The following is a 15,749-nucleotide window of genomic DNA, read 5'->3' as shown; positions in this document are numbered from 1 at the left end:
AACAGTATCCACATTATACATCATGTCCTCTAAAGTGGATCCTGACAAGGAGATTATAAATGTCTGCTAGATAAACGGTGAAACTGTTCTTTTCCCATTAATGTTTCCAGGATCCTATATTCAGACACCCAAACCAGGGTGGAACATTGTGCAACTGTTATGGAGAAGCTAACATGATGCCCCTTACATAAAGGCGCACTCTTGAGGACACCCAATGGGAGGAAGATGTTTGAACACAAAGCAGAGTAGCGGTTTACTGAAGAGGCAGTAGAGATGGCTGCATTACATAACAACAGTGCTTTTAGGCTGACTCAGATTCTTTCTTCCCTACTGTAAGTGTGCATGTGTGTGTGTGTGTGTCTGTGTGCGCATGTGAGAGAACAGCTCTAAATGCGTTTCTATAGCTACAGCACAGACTCATCCATTTATCAACATAATGGATGAGCTTGAACGGTAGAAAGAAAACAATGCAAGACTTCACATGAAGCACAGATGAAATTACACAACACGGCTCCACTCTTACCAAGCAAAACCACTTCTCTGCCTCCACTTTCAATGCACACAGAACGAGTGCACATCAGTGTGCTAGGAGCAGTAGTACCAAACAGTAGTATCTGAATTATTAATAATGCTCTGATCGGGTATTTATCTTTTGACTGTAGTCACAGCAGATTTATTGAAATGTAGTTATGAGTACAGTCTGATTTTAAATATCACAAAGGAACAAAGGCGACCCTGTTGCAGGTTCTTGAACCTGTTGCTGCACTACTTGTGACCTTTGCATCTGTTCAAGAATTTCTGCAATTAAAATGAAAAGCCCAGGCTCCAACCTTTTACCAACAATGAATGAATGTCATCCTCATAGTGAATTGGGGATTTAAGAGGCTTGCTTGGCTTGTATTGTGTAGTGTTCTCTCTGCAGTCACACCATAGCTGACGTGTTTGGAAACACTACCAGATCCCACTGATTTGGATGTGTTGCTGTTGGCATCGAGATCAGAGCTAGTGGCTATTCAAGCAGAGTGAGACTGAGAGCGAGAGAGCTGGGGAGTTTGGTCCAAATAGATTTGTAGGGAGTGATAAATGAGACATCCCCTGTTGTATTAACCTCCCCTATGAAATTCTACTGGGAAGCCATCCAAAATTACTTTGCTGAAGCAAGCCCTGTGACAACCAACTAACTGCTAACATTAAACACTTAAAGACAGAACTGGGACTGCTGTTGGCCAGCAGTGAAGTCCATCCATTACAGTTTATATGCTGCTGAGGGAAACCAGACAACAAGACTGACAGTCTGTGAAAACCCCGTTTGATCAGGGATGTGAGGGTTGGGTAATTCTGGGCTGATATAGATGTGTAAAAAGATATCAAACCTTTCATGTATTCAGGGATTTTGCAAACTATGGTGTTAGACAGGTATTAAAGCAGGCTGGAATAATGTGGATCAGTGCTCCTGCAACTTCATTTAATGAGTAATTAAATGGGATATGCAGGTTAACTGCATACTAACATTCACGCAAAGTTAGTAGAGCTGCAGGCAGAAGATCCGCTGTGGTGACCCCTAAAGGAAGCGGCAAAGAAGAAGACAACTGTCACCTGTCTGTTGTTTTCTCAAGAAACTGAGCCTACAACATACACTTTAGAGTCAGCTAATATAATTCTCTTTTATGTGCGGTGTTTCTGTGGAAACCTATTTGAGAGGAATCTTCAGCATCTGAGACTCGGTGTATGATTAGTCAGGAAAGGCAGCAGATTACTATCACCAGCAACATGTCATTTATTACTATCCACAAGTAGTGGCAGCAGAAATGAGAGACTGTGTAGCCCATTTAACCCTCCACAAACAGCCAAATGGCCCACCATGACTCACACGGTAATATTTTTATAAGGTTTGCTGGGGCTGAAGTGACAGGATGTACCAAAAATGAGAAAAGATTTTTAATGCTCCCTCAGAGCTGCACATAAATTTGAGCCTTCCTCACTGCGGATTATGAAAATCATTTTTGACATATGTGCATGTCCGTGCACGTGCCACATCTGCTTTGCCAAGCCAAAATGCCCGTTTTCTAGCCATTACGTAATCTGGCTTTCCTTTGATGTTCCCTTAGCAGCACGTGGAACCAAAGCGAGCCAGAGACAAGTCTAGCTAATACTCTGAAGGTTACAGTGGAGGCTGGCAGCGAAGCAGAAGTCAGAGACCGTGTGCCACTCAGGCTGTGGAGGAGATAGTAACACTACAGTTCAGAGCTTTCTGTAAAAGTCAAAAAGAGGGAAATTATAATAGACCAGTGGTTGATTCAGAGATACGTCCAGAGTAAGTGTGCAAAAGGTATATGGATTGATTGGTGGATTATTAGCCTTATGGGCAACATAAGGGCGTGCCTGCCTATTATTTCATGGCAGCTGGGATAACTCCAGCCCTGAAAAAGCAGTTAAGGACATATATGGCTATGACTTCTGTTTAAATAATGAACAAACAAAAAAAAGAATTCGCTACTGGATTTATTTGTTTCAGGATACAAAATGAGAAAAAACTGTTGCAAATTAAAAATGCCCTGGCACACAGAACAATGAAAAACACATTGTAGGCCCAATTAGTTTTAATTAAGGTTTCTAAAACATCTACATTTGCATTAGCGGTGCAAGTGTAGTGTAATTAACCAGTTGGTGTGAAACTCAAGTTCATTACTGTCCACTCTGTTTCTTTGGTTTAGTCACAAGCATCTGGAAAGTCCACTGATTAAGTTGTGTAACCAAGTTTGAGGGTACGGTTTTTAAGAAACCGCTAGGCCACGTGGCTAATCGAAGAACAGTCCTATTTGATATTGGAAAGAATAGACGGATCTAAAACTAGGACAAACTAGCACAGAAAAAAGTGAGCACCTATGCATCTGTGTGCCAATGGCACAGAGTTTCAACTGAAGCAACTAAGAAATAATCAGTGATCACCAGTGTGATCTGCAGTAGTGGGCTAACTGACGGAGTAAAAGGGGAGTTAAAGACAGAAAATGGACACAGCAGCAGCAACAAAACGCTTCTGAAATCAGATCAGAGGTAGAAGAAAAACCCTTTTACTCTGCTGATGATTACATCAACGTGATTATAAGAATCTGTGAGGAGCACATTTGAGACCGTCCTAATCAACCAGATTAGGACGATAGGAGGAAAAACAAGTAAAGAGGTGGAAAGGGTGAGAGTTTTGTTGAAGTAACACACACACACACACACACACACACACACACACACACACACACTCCAACCAACAGCCGTCTGGGAGTCTACCACTTATACTGCTGACCGAACAAATGGATGACTGATGAGAAGTCTGAGCTGGTGATTCTGTTCATGTGCTTACATTGATGTGTGCGCAAAAGTTCTCTGTGCAGCTTTTATTACATTTAGCTTGCTTAGTCTGCGTATATGTAGGTTTGTGTTTTATGACTTTCATTATTAGCAGAATATGTAGTGAAACAGAGATGCCTGTGGAAAATGCTGTCTCAGTGAGCTGTGGTTCACTCGTGCAGCTGAACAGAAAGACTTCAGCCTCTCTGGGGACAACGTAGCTGTGGCTTCCAGCATCCACTCCGCTTAGGAGAGTTAAGGATGTGTGGTCACTGCTTAACACAGTCATTAGCACAGTTTCAGAGGCTGAAGAGAAAGGGCAATTAGAGCCATGTGCTTAGTAATCCACTGACAGGCAACAGAGGGAGCTTCAATACTAATGGTTTAGGGCAGGACTGGGTCATCTTTCATCATTAACAACCAGGTGTTTGTCACACAAACAGAGCTATTGTCAACTTGTGTTGCAACCTTTTGTAACCAAGTGGTGTAGTTGTATTAAGGAAGTATATAACCATTTTTGTAAAAATTTCAAAGTAGTGGTCAATTCCCACTTCCCTTATCAGAAAAAAAGGGTCAGCTCAGCAGCCACACAGGCACACAAAGAGTATGAGGTGGATAAAGGGCAGGTGGAAATCAAAAGGATGATGAACTGACAGGTGCATAAAAAAAAAAAAAAAAGAGGATTGTGCCCTTTTCACGAACAATAGATCATAATAAAGCCCCGTTTCAATGCTTTTGTGATGGTAATAACCTGTCTGTGTGTACACATGCAGCCTCATACAGAACTTGAAATGTGTTAAAGCACATTGGGTGTTAAATTCAGATGAACTCTGTTAACCAAAAATAGCAAACGTTAGAATAGTATAGAGCTATAGTATAGTATAGTATACTGTGCTGTCCCTGCTTTATTCCCCATCAACACACTTTGGAGACAGGCTTGCTTTGACAAATCTTTATAGCCATCGTGTTTAGATTTTAGTACGTACATTGTTCAAATCTAAAATCAAATCAAATAAAACTATATGCAAGTCCAAGAAAAACGGCTTACAGCATTTTATATGTAACACTTTAACATATTTGTTTTTCGGCTCCATGCTGTAGTGGTCAACATGTTTGACTTGCACACAAATGATCCTTTTTGACATCAGGGGGGGAAAAAACAACAACAACAAAAAACATAAAAACACAAATACACACAGCCTCAGGAGGTCTGGTCTTAGTGTTAGTCCTTAACCCATAAAATGGGATGCTGCATAAGGAAGGGCATAAATAAGTACTTTACTAAATCAAACAGGTCACTGTTGCATCCAATTGGGAAAAAGGGAGCAATAATATTTGTTTTAAGCTTTTCACTAGCCATCTCAACCCACAAATGCACCTTCCACACTGAGCTAGCATTAGCTGACAGCTCTACCCTGCAGGGAGAGAAAAAAGAAAAGAAAGGCAACAGTCAAAATGCTAAACTCTAGACTTCAACACAGTAGCCCAAAAACTAGTGAGTTAAATAACGAGACTATATACCCACAGATTGGGTCTCAGCTTTAGCGTACATACACAAGAGTGGCATTTAGAGCAGGGCGATATGACCAAAAATATTTATCACGATATACATTTGAAAATTTGCGATAACGATATAACTGACGATATAATTGACACTAGACAAAATACTTTACAACTCCACAACTTTATTAGTGCAAAAAAAAAAAAAAAACATCAATGTATTTTCACTTAAACAAGCAGCTGTTTTTTGCATTAAAGTTATATAAAAGTTTAACAGCGCCGTGTACATAAAATCGTTTCGAGGTCAGTAAACACAACCATAATTCAAACATAAGGCACACGGGATTATGAGGGGCACTGTCGATTTTCAGAAAAATCAAAGGATTGATTCTTATTCTCCGTCGCCACCATGCTTTACCCATATTCTATCGCAATATTTTATTTTCTTATAGTTGCCCAACTTTATACCGGTATTACCGTGAACGGTATAATATGGCCCAGCCCTAGTGGCATTCATCTTCTCGAGCTCTTGGCAGGAACGCAAAACGTGTCTTTCTGAAATAATCTAACAACTCTTTAAAGTCTCTCTAAAAACAAACAAACAAAGCTGATCAACATGATATAAACTATGGGTAGTCTACTTGTAACACCACAGCTTGGCATTTACGTTGGTATTACTCATTTCCTCATCACATCAAGTTAAAAGGAAGCCCAAAAGCCTTACAATAAAGTACCACACCTTAAATTTGTGTGATACCCAAAGAGAACCACATGTGCATTGCAGTACATTAACAACATTATCACTAATGCATAAATACCTTCACTGCCAGTAACTACTGCAAGGTCTCACTTAAGTATCTAATCAACAGCATCGAACAGAAACCACGTTTCACCTTTCTGTTTTTCAGCATCTTTATCACACCCCCAACCCCATCTCCATCAGTCTTTCCTGTTCACACCATGTCCGCACATTAAGATATAGTAACAAAAGTGGCAAAAGACAATTCTCAAAAGGCTATTTCATGCACCCAATACACCTAACACACACACGCGCAACACCTCAACAACACACAAACAGCTGTGACTGCATGGATGTGTGTACTGTTGCAAAGAGCTTCACACAGCCTCTGTTCTAAATTACAACAAGCAAAAACATAGTTCGTATTCACTTTATGTAAATCATCCAAGCGCTACATCGCAGCATAAAGACTACAATAAGGAGTGGTTTAAAAATTCAGCATCAGACAGCTTGTGTCCTCGATAGGATGGAACATAAAGTTCTACCTCCAGGTTGTAAGCATGACTCACTCTGCCTCACACTATATAATCCCTGGGCTTCCCCATGCTTCTATGATTACTGGCCAGCAGAAAGCCTGACGGCAGTGGGCATGAGTTGTTGCCACTAAAAGAAGTGTGTGTGTGTGTGTGTGTGTGTGTGTGTGTGTGTGTGTGTGTGTGTGTGTGTGTGTGTGTGTGTGTGTGTGTGTGTGTGTGTGTGGTGGCCTTGGGTTGAATGCCTTGTTATAGACAGCCATAATAATGCACACTAATTGGAAGTCCGGAAAATGCAAAGTGTTAAAGTGTTCCCTGTGTGCAGATCGCTGGGGCTGTAACACGAACGGGCAGCGGATGAGATAGAGAAGAGGGGGGTGCAGGGCAAAACACGGAGAGGTAAAGCGCACAGATAAATGAGAAGTGATGAGTGGAGAGGAGTAAAGTGATGGAGGAGAGGTACGTACTGCTGTAAAGGGTGTCGATCCAGGAGAGCCGGGGCAGGCCGCGAGCACTGAGGGGCTCCATCCTCTTTTCCTCTCCCCGTCTCAGTCGCTCTCCCTCTTTCTTATGTCTTCAGTTCTTCTCTGCAGCTGCTTTTTGCGTTGCCTCGCTTCTTTTCTCTTATCCTTGAAACGCAGCCTTCATCTCGCTCGGAGAAGCAAGAAAAACCATTTGGGGGAAAAATGTCAGAAGGCACCCCGGGGTCCAACAGGCTGACAAGCAAGAGAGCTGAAGAAGGAGCGAAAGACAGAGGTGTGCGTCTGTGTGTGTGAGAGAGAAAACAACAGGCTGGAGACGGACACCGCCGACCGTTGCTAGGGAAAGGGAGAAGCACTCATTCTCTCTCGCTCTCTCTTTGGCTTGCTCTCTCACTCCCACCCACCCCTCCTCTCTCGCTCTCCTGATTCTGCGTGAATGCCTCATCAGCCTCACTCGCTGTCTCTCTCCCTGTCTCTCTCCCCCCCCCCAGTGTCTTAGCAGCGTGTAGAAGCCGGAATTGAGAAGCCGTGCCTAATGACTGAAGCAGCGAGGTTTGCGAGATGTGAATCAACTGACAAAATCTCAGTTTCTCTCTTCATAAATGAAACCACTAAACCCACTAAAATCCAAAGTTGCTTTCACGATCTCCATCTCTCCTTGCGCATTAGGTTAGCAGCTTTTTTCTTGCATGTAGATACAATTTGCTTACTCTGACTTTGTTGAGCACATCGCAGCTTGAATTTTTTATCTTGTTCTTTAAACGTAGGTAAATGTTACTCAAGTTTTAAGAGAACTCTGCCTAAGAAAGTCAGTATTAAAACAATGTTGCAGCATGAAATGCTAAGATCAAAAAACATCTTTGTGTCAGGGGTTCAGCAAACATCCTAAATAGCCTATTGTTAGCCTATTTTATAACTGCTCAGACTGAGGCTTTTTCTAAAATATAGAGGAAACATATACAGCCAAAGAGAAACCACCCTTCAGGAAAAAAAACTGGGTTATCTTCCCCTGATAAAAGTTTAATGTTAAATCCACTGTGTGGTTATGTTTTGTTAATATAGCAATAACAAAGGTAAGTATGAAAGGTCTTTCTGTGGTTTTATGAGCCAAACTAGTCGTAGCTGTACTACATGATGAGTTCAAGATCACAGCCGCTCGGCTGGGACGCACAATTCACACTTTGTGTGAAACAGAGTCAGTCATTTAGTTCAGAGAGAGAGAGAAACCGAGAGAGTGTGGCGGGTTCACTTGTCACGGTTTAAGCTAGTTCTGTTCCCGTGGCAACGAAGAACATGAAAGCAACGCACACATGTGCATGTGCTGTGAAAATGTGCCTGCATACTGATGCTGTGTATAAGACGATATAATACAGACTCTATGATAGATGGCAATAGAAGAACCATGGAGCCGGTCTACTGTGTGCATCACCAGGAACAATAGCTAAAGAATATTTAGAATAAATGTCTGGAGCTCAGCCACAGCTGAATTTTTGAGGACTGAAGCAGATGCATAGGGACTAAATAGTTCAAAGTTATTTTGAGAAGTTAAAAGGATGGGGTCAACGTTTATTCACTTTCCCCCACTGTATCAGACTAGTTAAGGAATGTAAAGTGAGAAACCACTTAACTCCACCCTACTACCTGCTCCAGTGTTTTAGAATAAATGACGGTGACAAAGAAATTATAGCATTTTATTGCATTACAACCCAAAAAGAAGTTGGCATTTTCCACAATAGTGGCTGGGCTCTAGCGCAAAATCCAGGAAATCTTAATTTTTCAATATGCAATTAAAAATGTCATGCTGTGCTTTATTGATTTTTTTGAAATTAGCAGGCTTTAATGGGCACATTAGCACATTAGGTCTCCTGTTGCTCCCTGTTCCCAGAAAGAGACCTGGCAGCATTGCCGCACAGCACAATTCCTCTTCATCAGGCCCAACGCCCGGCGAGTTTATTAAGGCATGTGCTACATAGGAGGCCAATCATCGGAGACGAGCATCGTGCCAGCGACAACAAAGCCTGATATGAAACGCTCCCCTCAAACCTCAGATCTCCTCCCCCTTCATCCTCCTCTAACCAGCATGGGGGAAGGAAAGATGGGAGGGTTGAGAGGCAGAAAAAAACTTCAATTAGGACACAAAGGCTGACAGGAGGAACCCCACAACTGCTCCCTGCGTCTTCCCCCAACCTCTGCAGGCAGAGCACCTGGCCCCGAGCTCTGCTCTTTGTTAGTCTACAGCACGTGTATGTGCCAGCTGGAGGGAACGTACACGAGTTAAACGACCTGGCATCCCATGAGCCTGTCTTGGTCGTGTGTGTGTGCACGTGTGTGTGTGCGTGTCTGTCTCAAGGCATTTAATGTATTCCTGCATGTGTTAATCTACATCAGGGTTATTAATGAATATAAATGTGTCATTGTGATGGTGGGAAAGCACACAGGCGTGACAAAAACCACACACAAACTCAAGGCGTACACGCACAAAACATGGGATTATGTAAAGGGAAAGCCAAGCGGGCAGAGAAGAACACGGGGCTGGTGAGTGGCACTTCATCAAATATAGATTGATCTACTGTACAGCCTTACACCTCCTTTGTCTTAAATCTGGGCCAACAGAGACAGACACACAGACACACACAGATGATTGAGGGTTTTGAAAGCAAATCTGCCCGCCTCCTCTTTCCAAATACCTCATCGTTCAACGGGGATAGCCAAACAAAGAGAGCACACATGCCATGCTCAAACACACAAACTGTATTTACACCAAACTGCGTGTTCTGAAGACATTCTGGAGCTTCACAAAGCTACATTTAGAAAATATGAATAAACAGTCAAACTGTGTAATAAAAACCCATTAGTAACTGTCTCTGAACCCTCCCAAACACACACAATTTCAGTCTCTTCAAAGTTCAGCACGTCAACAATGCGTCGTTCTCTATAAAGGTTAACTTTCAACAGCAGTCCTCTACTATGTGTGTGCGTGTGTGGTTGCTGGACAAGATCTAGATGTAAGGCACTCATATTCTTTAGTGTATCCACATAGAGATACACACTTTTTCCCCTCAAGACAGATCACGGATTGTGTTGGAGAGACACGATGTTCCTTTGTGTCACAGACAACATCTACTCAGAGTTTCCCCTTAATTGGACACTTTATTTAAACAATTACATGCTTGTGTGTTACAAAAGGCCACACATCAGTAGCCAGCACAGCATGAAATGTAGACCATACAAAAAAAAAAACTGGATATTTAAAACAGAAAAAAATCAATCTTTGCTTTTGATTAGGTGTGTCATCCCACTGTGAGCTAATGTGAACAAAGGACACTGGATGTGGATGTGTACTGTGTGATACTCACAGGCATATTTAGGCCCTGCAGAAATCAATGGACACGCATCTGGGACAGCTTTTAACAGCTTGAACTGAAAGTAAGCTTTATAGACAGCTATTACAAAACATCAGAGAAAGCTGGAACTCAAAGTGGATAAAAAGCAAAAATTATGATGCTTTATCAAATTTAAAAGCTCCTAAAACATCACACAGCATGTCCTTTGAGTATACAACTGCACAATTAATTTCTTAATCATTCCAAAAGGTCTGCTGTAATCACGTTTAAATTTTTCCTTTATATTTTGCTTGGTTCGGTGTGTAATCACAACAAGGCTCTAACTAACAAGAACCTGATAAATCCCAGCTTCCATAAAAAGACACGATGATGCATTTATTTTATTCCCCATTTTGTGACTGTTGTGTTTCCTGCACTTCACTTGAAATTTCAACAAAGATTTCCTGTCATGAAGGAGGAAGTCGCTGTGGTCAAACTGTGGTGTATTAGAGTGTGAGTGCGTAATTTGGCGGCACAGCATCCCACCAGCCAATCAAACTGCTATCCACTCCTCTCCCACCCCTCTATTCTCCCTTTTCTACCCAGATACCCCTACCCCACCTCACTCCACCAACCCCAACCATATCCACCCCTTTCTGCTCTTCGACCCCGACCACAGGCCTGCGGGGGTGACTGGGTGGAGGTGGCAGCGTCTATGTGTGTGCGCCTATGTGTGTGTGGTGCTACTCTTTCCCTTCAACCCCACTGGCTAACCACGGGAACGTGAACTGGCTGATGAAAATAAATGAAAACAATTTTTTTTTTTAAAAAGAAGACGACGAGGACCAGGGTGGGAGTCTAAACCCTTCAACATCCTGATTGTTCAACAACCCCCCCACGCCCACACTTCCAGCATTCTTGGTTGATGTACATACGTGAGTGGGGCTGCGCACGCAGGAAGCAGACAGCTGTGTTTCCAAATAAGTGAATTCAAACAAGCCTAATGAAGCACTGGAGCAAAACACACCCCACAAACATATAAAAAAAATTTTTTGACAATAAGCACGGATGGAATTGGTGACATCAAAGCGAAAATATTCACTGAATTAAAGTGAACTCTTCTTCCAAATCACAGAGACTCTCTAAGTGGAAGCAACAATGATTCACATCTACAGATTAACTGCTACACACACACATTATATTAGAATTTCACTGCAATAATGTCAGCATTTTATTACCGTTAAATTAGTTATGATATATATGGATATAGATGCCAATCAATAAACTCCACTACAGTCGTCTACACTGTAAGGAAGTCCAAACATGCTCCTTGGAGACTGATGATGACATTTTCTCGAGATGTGTGTTTTCCCCACAAATCCCTTTGTTTTGGGGGTTGGGGGAGATGGCAGCAGGGACGAGCAATGACGATGCATTATTAAAAAGCCCCGAGTGCAGCACTGATGAATGTGCGTCTATTAAATGAGAATGTCTGAGATCATTGTTTTATTATGTGTTACTGTCTGCTGGTCGCTTTATTTTGAAGTAAAATCGAGCGCAAAAATAAGTCATTTGTCTCTCAGCCGTTGTCATGATCACTGCTTTTTTCTCGGTCCAGCAGCTCAAGGTTTTTACCAGTCCTGAAATATGGTCAGAGTCATTCATCCAACACTGTTCTTTGACTCCATTCCTGCTCCCTCTGTGCTCCATGAACGTGTGTTATTAAAGTAACACCAACTCTTAACAGCCTTCAATCCAATTCACAAAGCTTTTGCCTACACACACAAAAAAAGGCAACAGAACGTGTGTGTGTGTGCGTGCGCGCATCACAGCATGTGCTTTGGCAGGCGAGATCCACTGTCACCTCATTTGTCCTGGATCTCATCTTTAACTCCTCCACCATCCAATTATTTGGAACGACAGTGTCTAGCAGACCCCTGTGACGTGTGTGTGTGTGTGTGTGTGTCTGTGTGTGCTGTGTTAACCCATTTATGATAAGATAGAGCTTCCTTAAATACAATCCTTGGCATGTTTGTGTCAAGGAGACAGGAAGAGAAAGGGACAAAGAGATGTGTGTGTGCGAGGGAAAGGCTGTTTATCTGGTGTCTGTCCAATCACAGCTTGATTGAGTTGATTTCCACATTGACCTCAATAGATCAAAGCGAATTCAGCTGGCATAGGATGAATATGCTCTGCTGCTAGTGCGCTCTCTGTTTCACTCTCACACTCACTCTAACACACACACACACACACACACACACACACACACACGCAGTAAAAACACATGTGGATTTATGCAGTTTGCAGATCATTAGTGGTTATTTCCCACATATACACAGGGAGCTTATTTTATGTGTGAAACCATCCCAATGAGGTGACAACACAACGCTGCACAATAACACAGTTTGCCTGTTTGTTTGTACTCGACAAACCTAACTGTTGCTTAAGTTATGCCGACAAAGTGCTAAGCCACCATCGGGTTCGCGGTAACAAAGACTAAAAGCACACGAGAGCGTGGAAAGAGAGAACAGTAAAGAAATCTAAATTAAGAACTACTGCACTCTAGTGTTTAGCGTCGGTCAACACAAGCTAAGACACCCAAACAAAGACCTTCACTGTGCACACTGGATGGAAATATTGTATGAGAAAATAGCTGGGCGTGTATTTGTTATTAGACTGTGTCAGACAAACTACTGAGTCTCAAGTTTGAGCACAAACCCACTTGAAATCCCATCACTTTAAACCTCCGCTCATAACAGTATCTTAAGATGGCACTCCTGCAATTTAGTGTTCCCCATAAAACTTGAAGACTCACAGGGGGGACGTTAACAGAAGAACAGACAAAATCAAAACGAGAGAGATTGAAATATCCGTCAGTATCAGTCAAGCTCTTAAAAAGCTGGGACCTACAAGTTTCTGCAACAGTAAAAAGAATATCAGCTGAATACCAATCTAAGGATTAGTGTATTGTTTTGTATCATACCTGGATATATGACAGAATTACAGGAGCACTGCTGCAGTGCCACAGGACCTGTCAGAAATATGACTGGCTCCTAGTAGTACACCAGGATTAAGCTTCAGAAGGGATGTTGGGATGATTTTTATAACTGTTTTCAGCTACAAAGCAGAGATTTACCATTTCCAATGAAGGAGAATGAATGAATAAATGAACGGAAAGTAAAAGTACTGTGATTCTAGACTGTGTGTTGCTTGCTTATGTTCTGAAAAGTAAACCTGGTCAACCAATGAGATGTGAGAAACATGACATTATTTTCACACGATAGCTGATTTTAACAGTGGATGCAGTAATACTGATAATGGATACTGTCTTTCGCCACTAGCTCACAGACATAAATACATAAATAAATACTATAAATACAATTTCTAAAACACATTTGATTTTATTGTTACATAAAACTGCATATTGGACAATTTTTAAAACTTGATGTAAAACAAGTTAATCAATTTTATGATTTGTTTTGCATTATCTGACCAAAAGTGACCTCTTGCATTGGTCTACCATTATGTATGCATTCATAGGCTTTATGTAGACCCTCCTTCATTTATGTTTCTTTCAAACACTAAAGGCAGTCTTAAAAATTTGATACATCTCAGCATATTATAACCTGCAGACATTGCCTTGATGAGCTCTGCAGATTCAGCATTACTTTCACTTGAATCATTAAACAAAGCAAAACCATTAAGATCACAACCTTATAAAAGAAACACTGCTGCTGTTAAAGATGCCCACACGAGGGTGCTGTAGCCATCTAGTCCACATCCAATGGACCACCTCCCACTGGTGGGAAATCCATCTAGCATTAGGTCTCATGCAGCATACCCAGATATTCAGGTTTTTACATTCCAGGGCACTTTTTGTAGAACCAGGGCAGGTACTAAAAAGTGAACCAGCATTTTTGGAAGCTATGAGGTGTTATCAGTGGTTCACAACAACCTACTGCATTCTGTCAAAGAGAGATTCAAAAATCAAGGAAAAATTCAAAATGTTAGGTGTCTGCTGCTCCATAAAGCTGCATAAATACAGCTACTGATACTGTGCAGCAGAGCTGAGTGTGCTTGATGGTTGAGCTTCTGAAAGCTTTGTTATCTAGTTTGCACTCCCCGGAGTCAGGTTAACAGTATCATCAGGATAGAGTACACCCCCACACACACACACACACGAGAAGAAACCAAAGAGAGAGTGAAAGATGCTTTGTAGAACAGTGGCAGATCTCTCTCCATTCATCCTGACAAGTTTGTTTTGTTTATTGATAAATGCATGGCCAGAGAACAAGCCCTGACACACATTTTTGTACCTTTCTGCTTCAACTGAAAAATGAAACAAACAAATTATTATTAGCTGAATACACACTGGCATTGAGGTTTTTAGGATTAATGAGGACTCATTACGCTCTTGTTTTGCGTTTCATATGGTGGAGGATTGCAAACGTGGACAAGTTTTAAACAGCGAGGTCAACATGTGTGCAAGTAAAACTTCTGAGCCAAAGACTGTGCTCTGCCATGCCGGGCACACAGCTTCACGCAGTAAACTGTGATGCTGTAAGCACAGCAGCCCCACCCATATTATATTTTACAAAATTTTGTATGCAGGAAATCCCAGTATAATAGGGCGTGTTGTGTGAGAAAAAATGCGCCAACAAGTGATCGTTATGCATGAGAACACAGCATGAAAACTCAACAGCACCAACAGGACACCAGGTTAAAGTCTCGTCAATATAGAAAAATCATGGCAAATGTGGAGTAACGAATAAAATAACTTACAAAAAGGAAAAAGAACACAGTCAAGGAAAGTTACACAATTAGCATGGCCTTAAATGAAATCCTTGGAGCAAACAGCGCTCTCAGTGACGTGCTCTCAGTTCCTTTGCCAAGACCTTGCGGCTAAAAGAGTAATTATGACAGAGCCCCAACAGACAGCGTCTGATTCTTCAAGACTGAACCAACAGCCTGAATAAAGCAGGAGGAGTGATCCTCCTCCAGGTATAATGCTACATCGACTCCTTTAACCACTGACCCGCAGGTTCTGGGTATCTCGGGTTTCACAGCGACACTTTATACCCAACAGAAGCCACTCCTGTGACTTAAGAGTAATTCCCTCCGCACCCCCTCACGTATCTCTACCACGGACTTTGCATTCCTGGCAAATGCTGTGAACGTTTAGATCAAGTGGTTTCAAAATGCAAAGCGTTTCACCTGCTAATTGTCCATCTGTTTCCATCTCCGCTCGGCAAGAAGAGGAAGCGAAAGTGATGACTGTGGAAAATGATGTCCTTAAGAAACTACAAACTGAGAATCTGGGTAAAGGTGTATTAACGCTGTTGCACTTCAGTGAATGCCAATGTTTCTATTCATTTTTGGTGTGCAGCTGAAAACAAACAAATGCCTTGAGGTCACAGGAGGAAACAACCGATTGGGGTTGGGGGATGGGAGATGCAAGTTTGGGTCATGAGAACATGTCCTGGCAGGTGAGAAGGCTAAAAACCTCCTTATTATTGAAGTCTATGAAAACACGCATATATTTTCAGGTTTAAACAAGGATCCCATCTGACACAGTAACACCATCAACACGAGGACTTCGCACACCAGCAGGTTGAATGTAACAGTGTTTTCACAGCTCTATTATTGTCAACCTACATATCTGAAATTTGGAAGTGGTTACTGAAAATTATATTCTCATAACATGCTCACTAAACTGTGGTAATGCCCTGCTATAAAATAAAAGAGGGCAGACCACATATGTCGCTAGTCCATTTACCAGAAACTAAGCTTTCTAAACATGTGGTTATGAGATGTTGCATGCTGAAAAAAG

The 15,749-nt window shown here is 41.8% G+C and overlaps 1 protein-coding gene across 2 annotated transcripts in view; it reads right to left on the bottom strand.

Moving 5' to 3' along the window:
• abr (ABR activator of RhoGEF and GTPase) overlaps positions 1-15,749 on the bottom strand; it is a 121,217-nt gene that overhangs the window by 93,478 nt on the left and 11,990 nt on the right. Inside the window, exon 1 of one of the 2 annotated variants that reach the window (XM_085420224.1) lies at positions 6,582-6,897. The exons of the other annotated variant lie outside the window; for it this stretch is intronic. Within the exon in view, the coding sequence (XP_085276350.1) occupies positions 6,582-6,642 (61 nt within the window). The 5' untranslated portion in view covers positions 6,643-6,897. Of the gene's footprint in view, positions 1-6,581; positions 6,898-15,749 lie in introns of those variants that run through there. 2 annotated transcript variants of the gene reach the window in all.

Source organism: Rhamphochromis longiceps, linkage group LG10 (genome assembly GCF_057381845.1).
Source record: "Rhamphochromis longiceps isolate RC_006_pf linkage group LG10, R_longiceps_female_GT1.1, whole genome shotgun sequence".
Classification (NCBI taxonomy): Eukaryota; Metazoa; Chordata; class Actinopteri; order Cichliformes; family Cichlidae; genus Rhamphochromis; species Rhamphochromis longiceps.
Note: the sequence above shows the minus strand (reverse complement) of the source record. Positions and strands in the feature narration are given on the sequence as shown.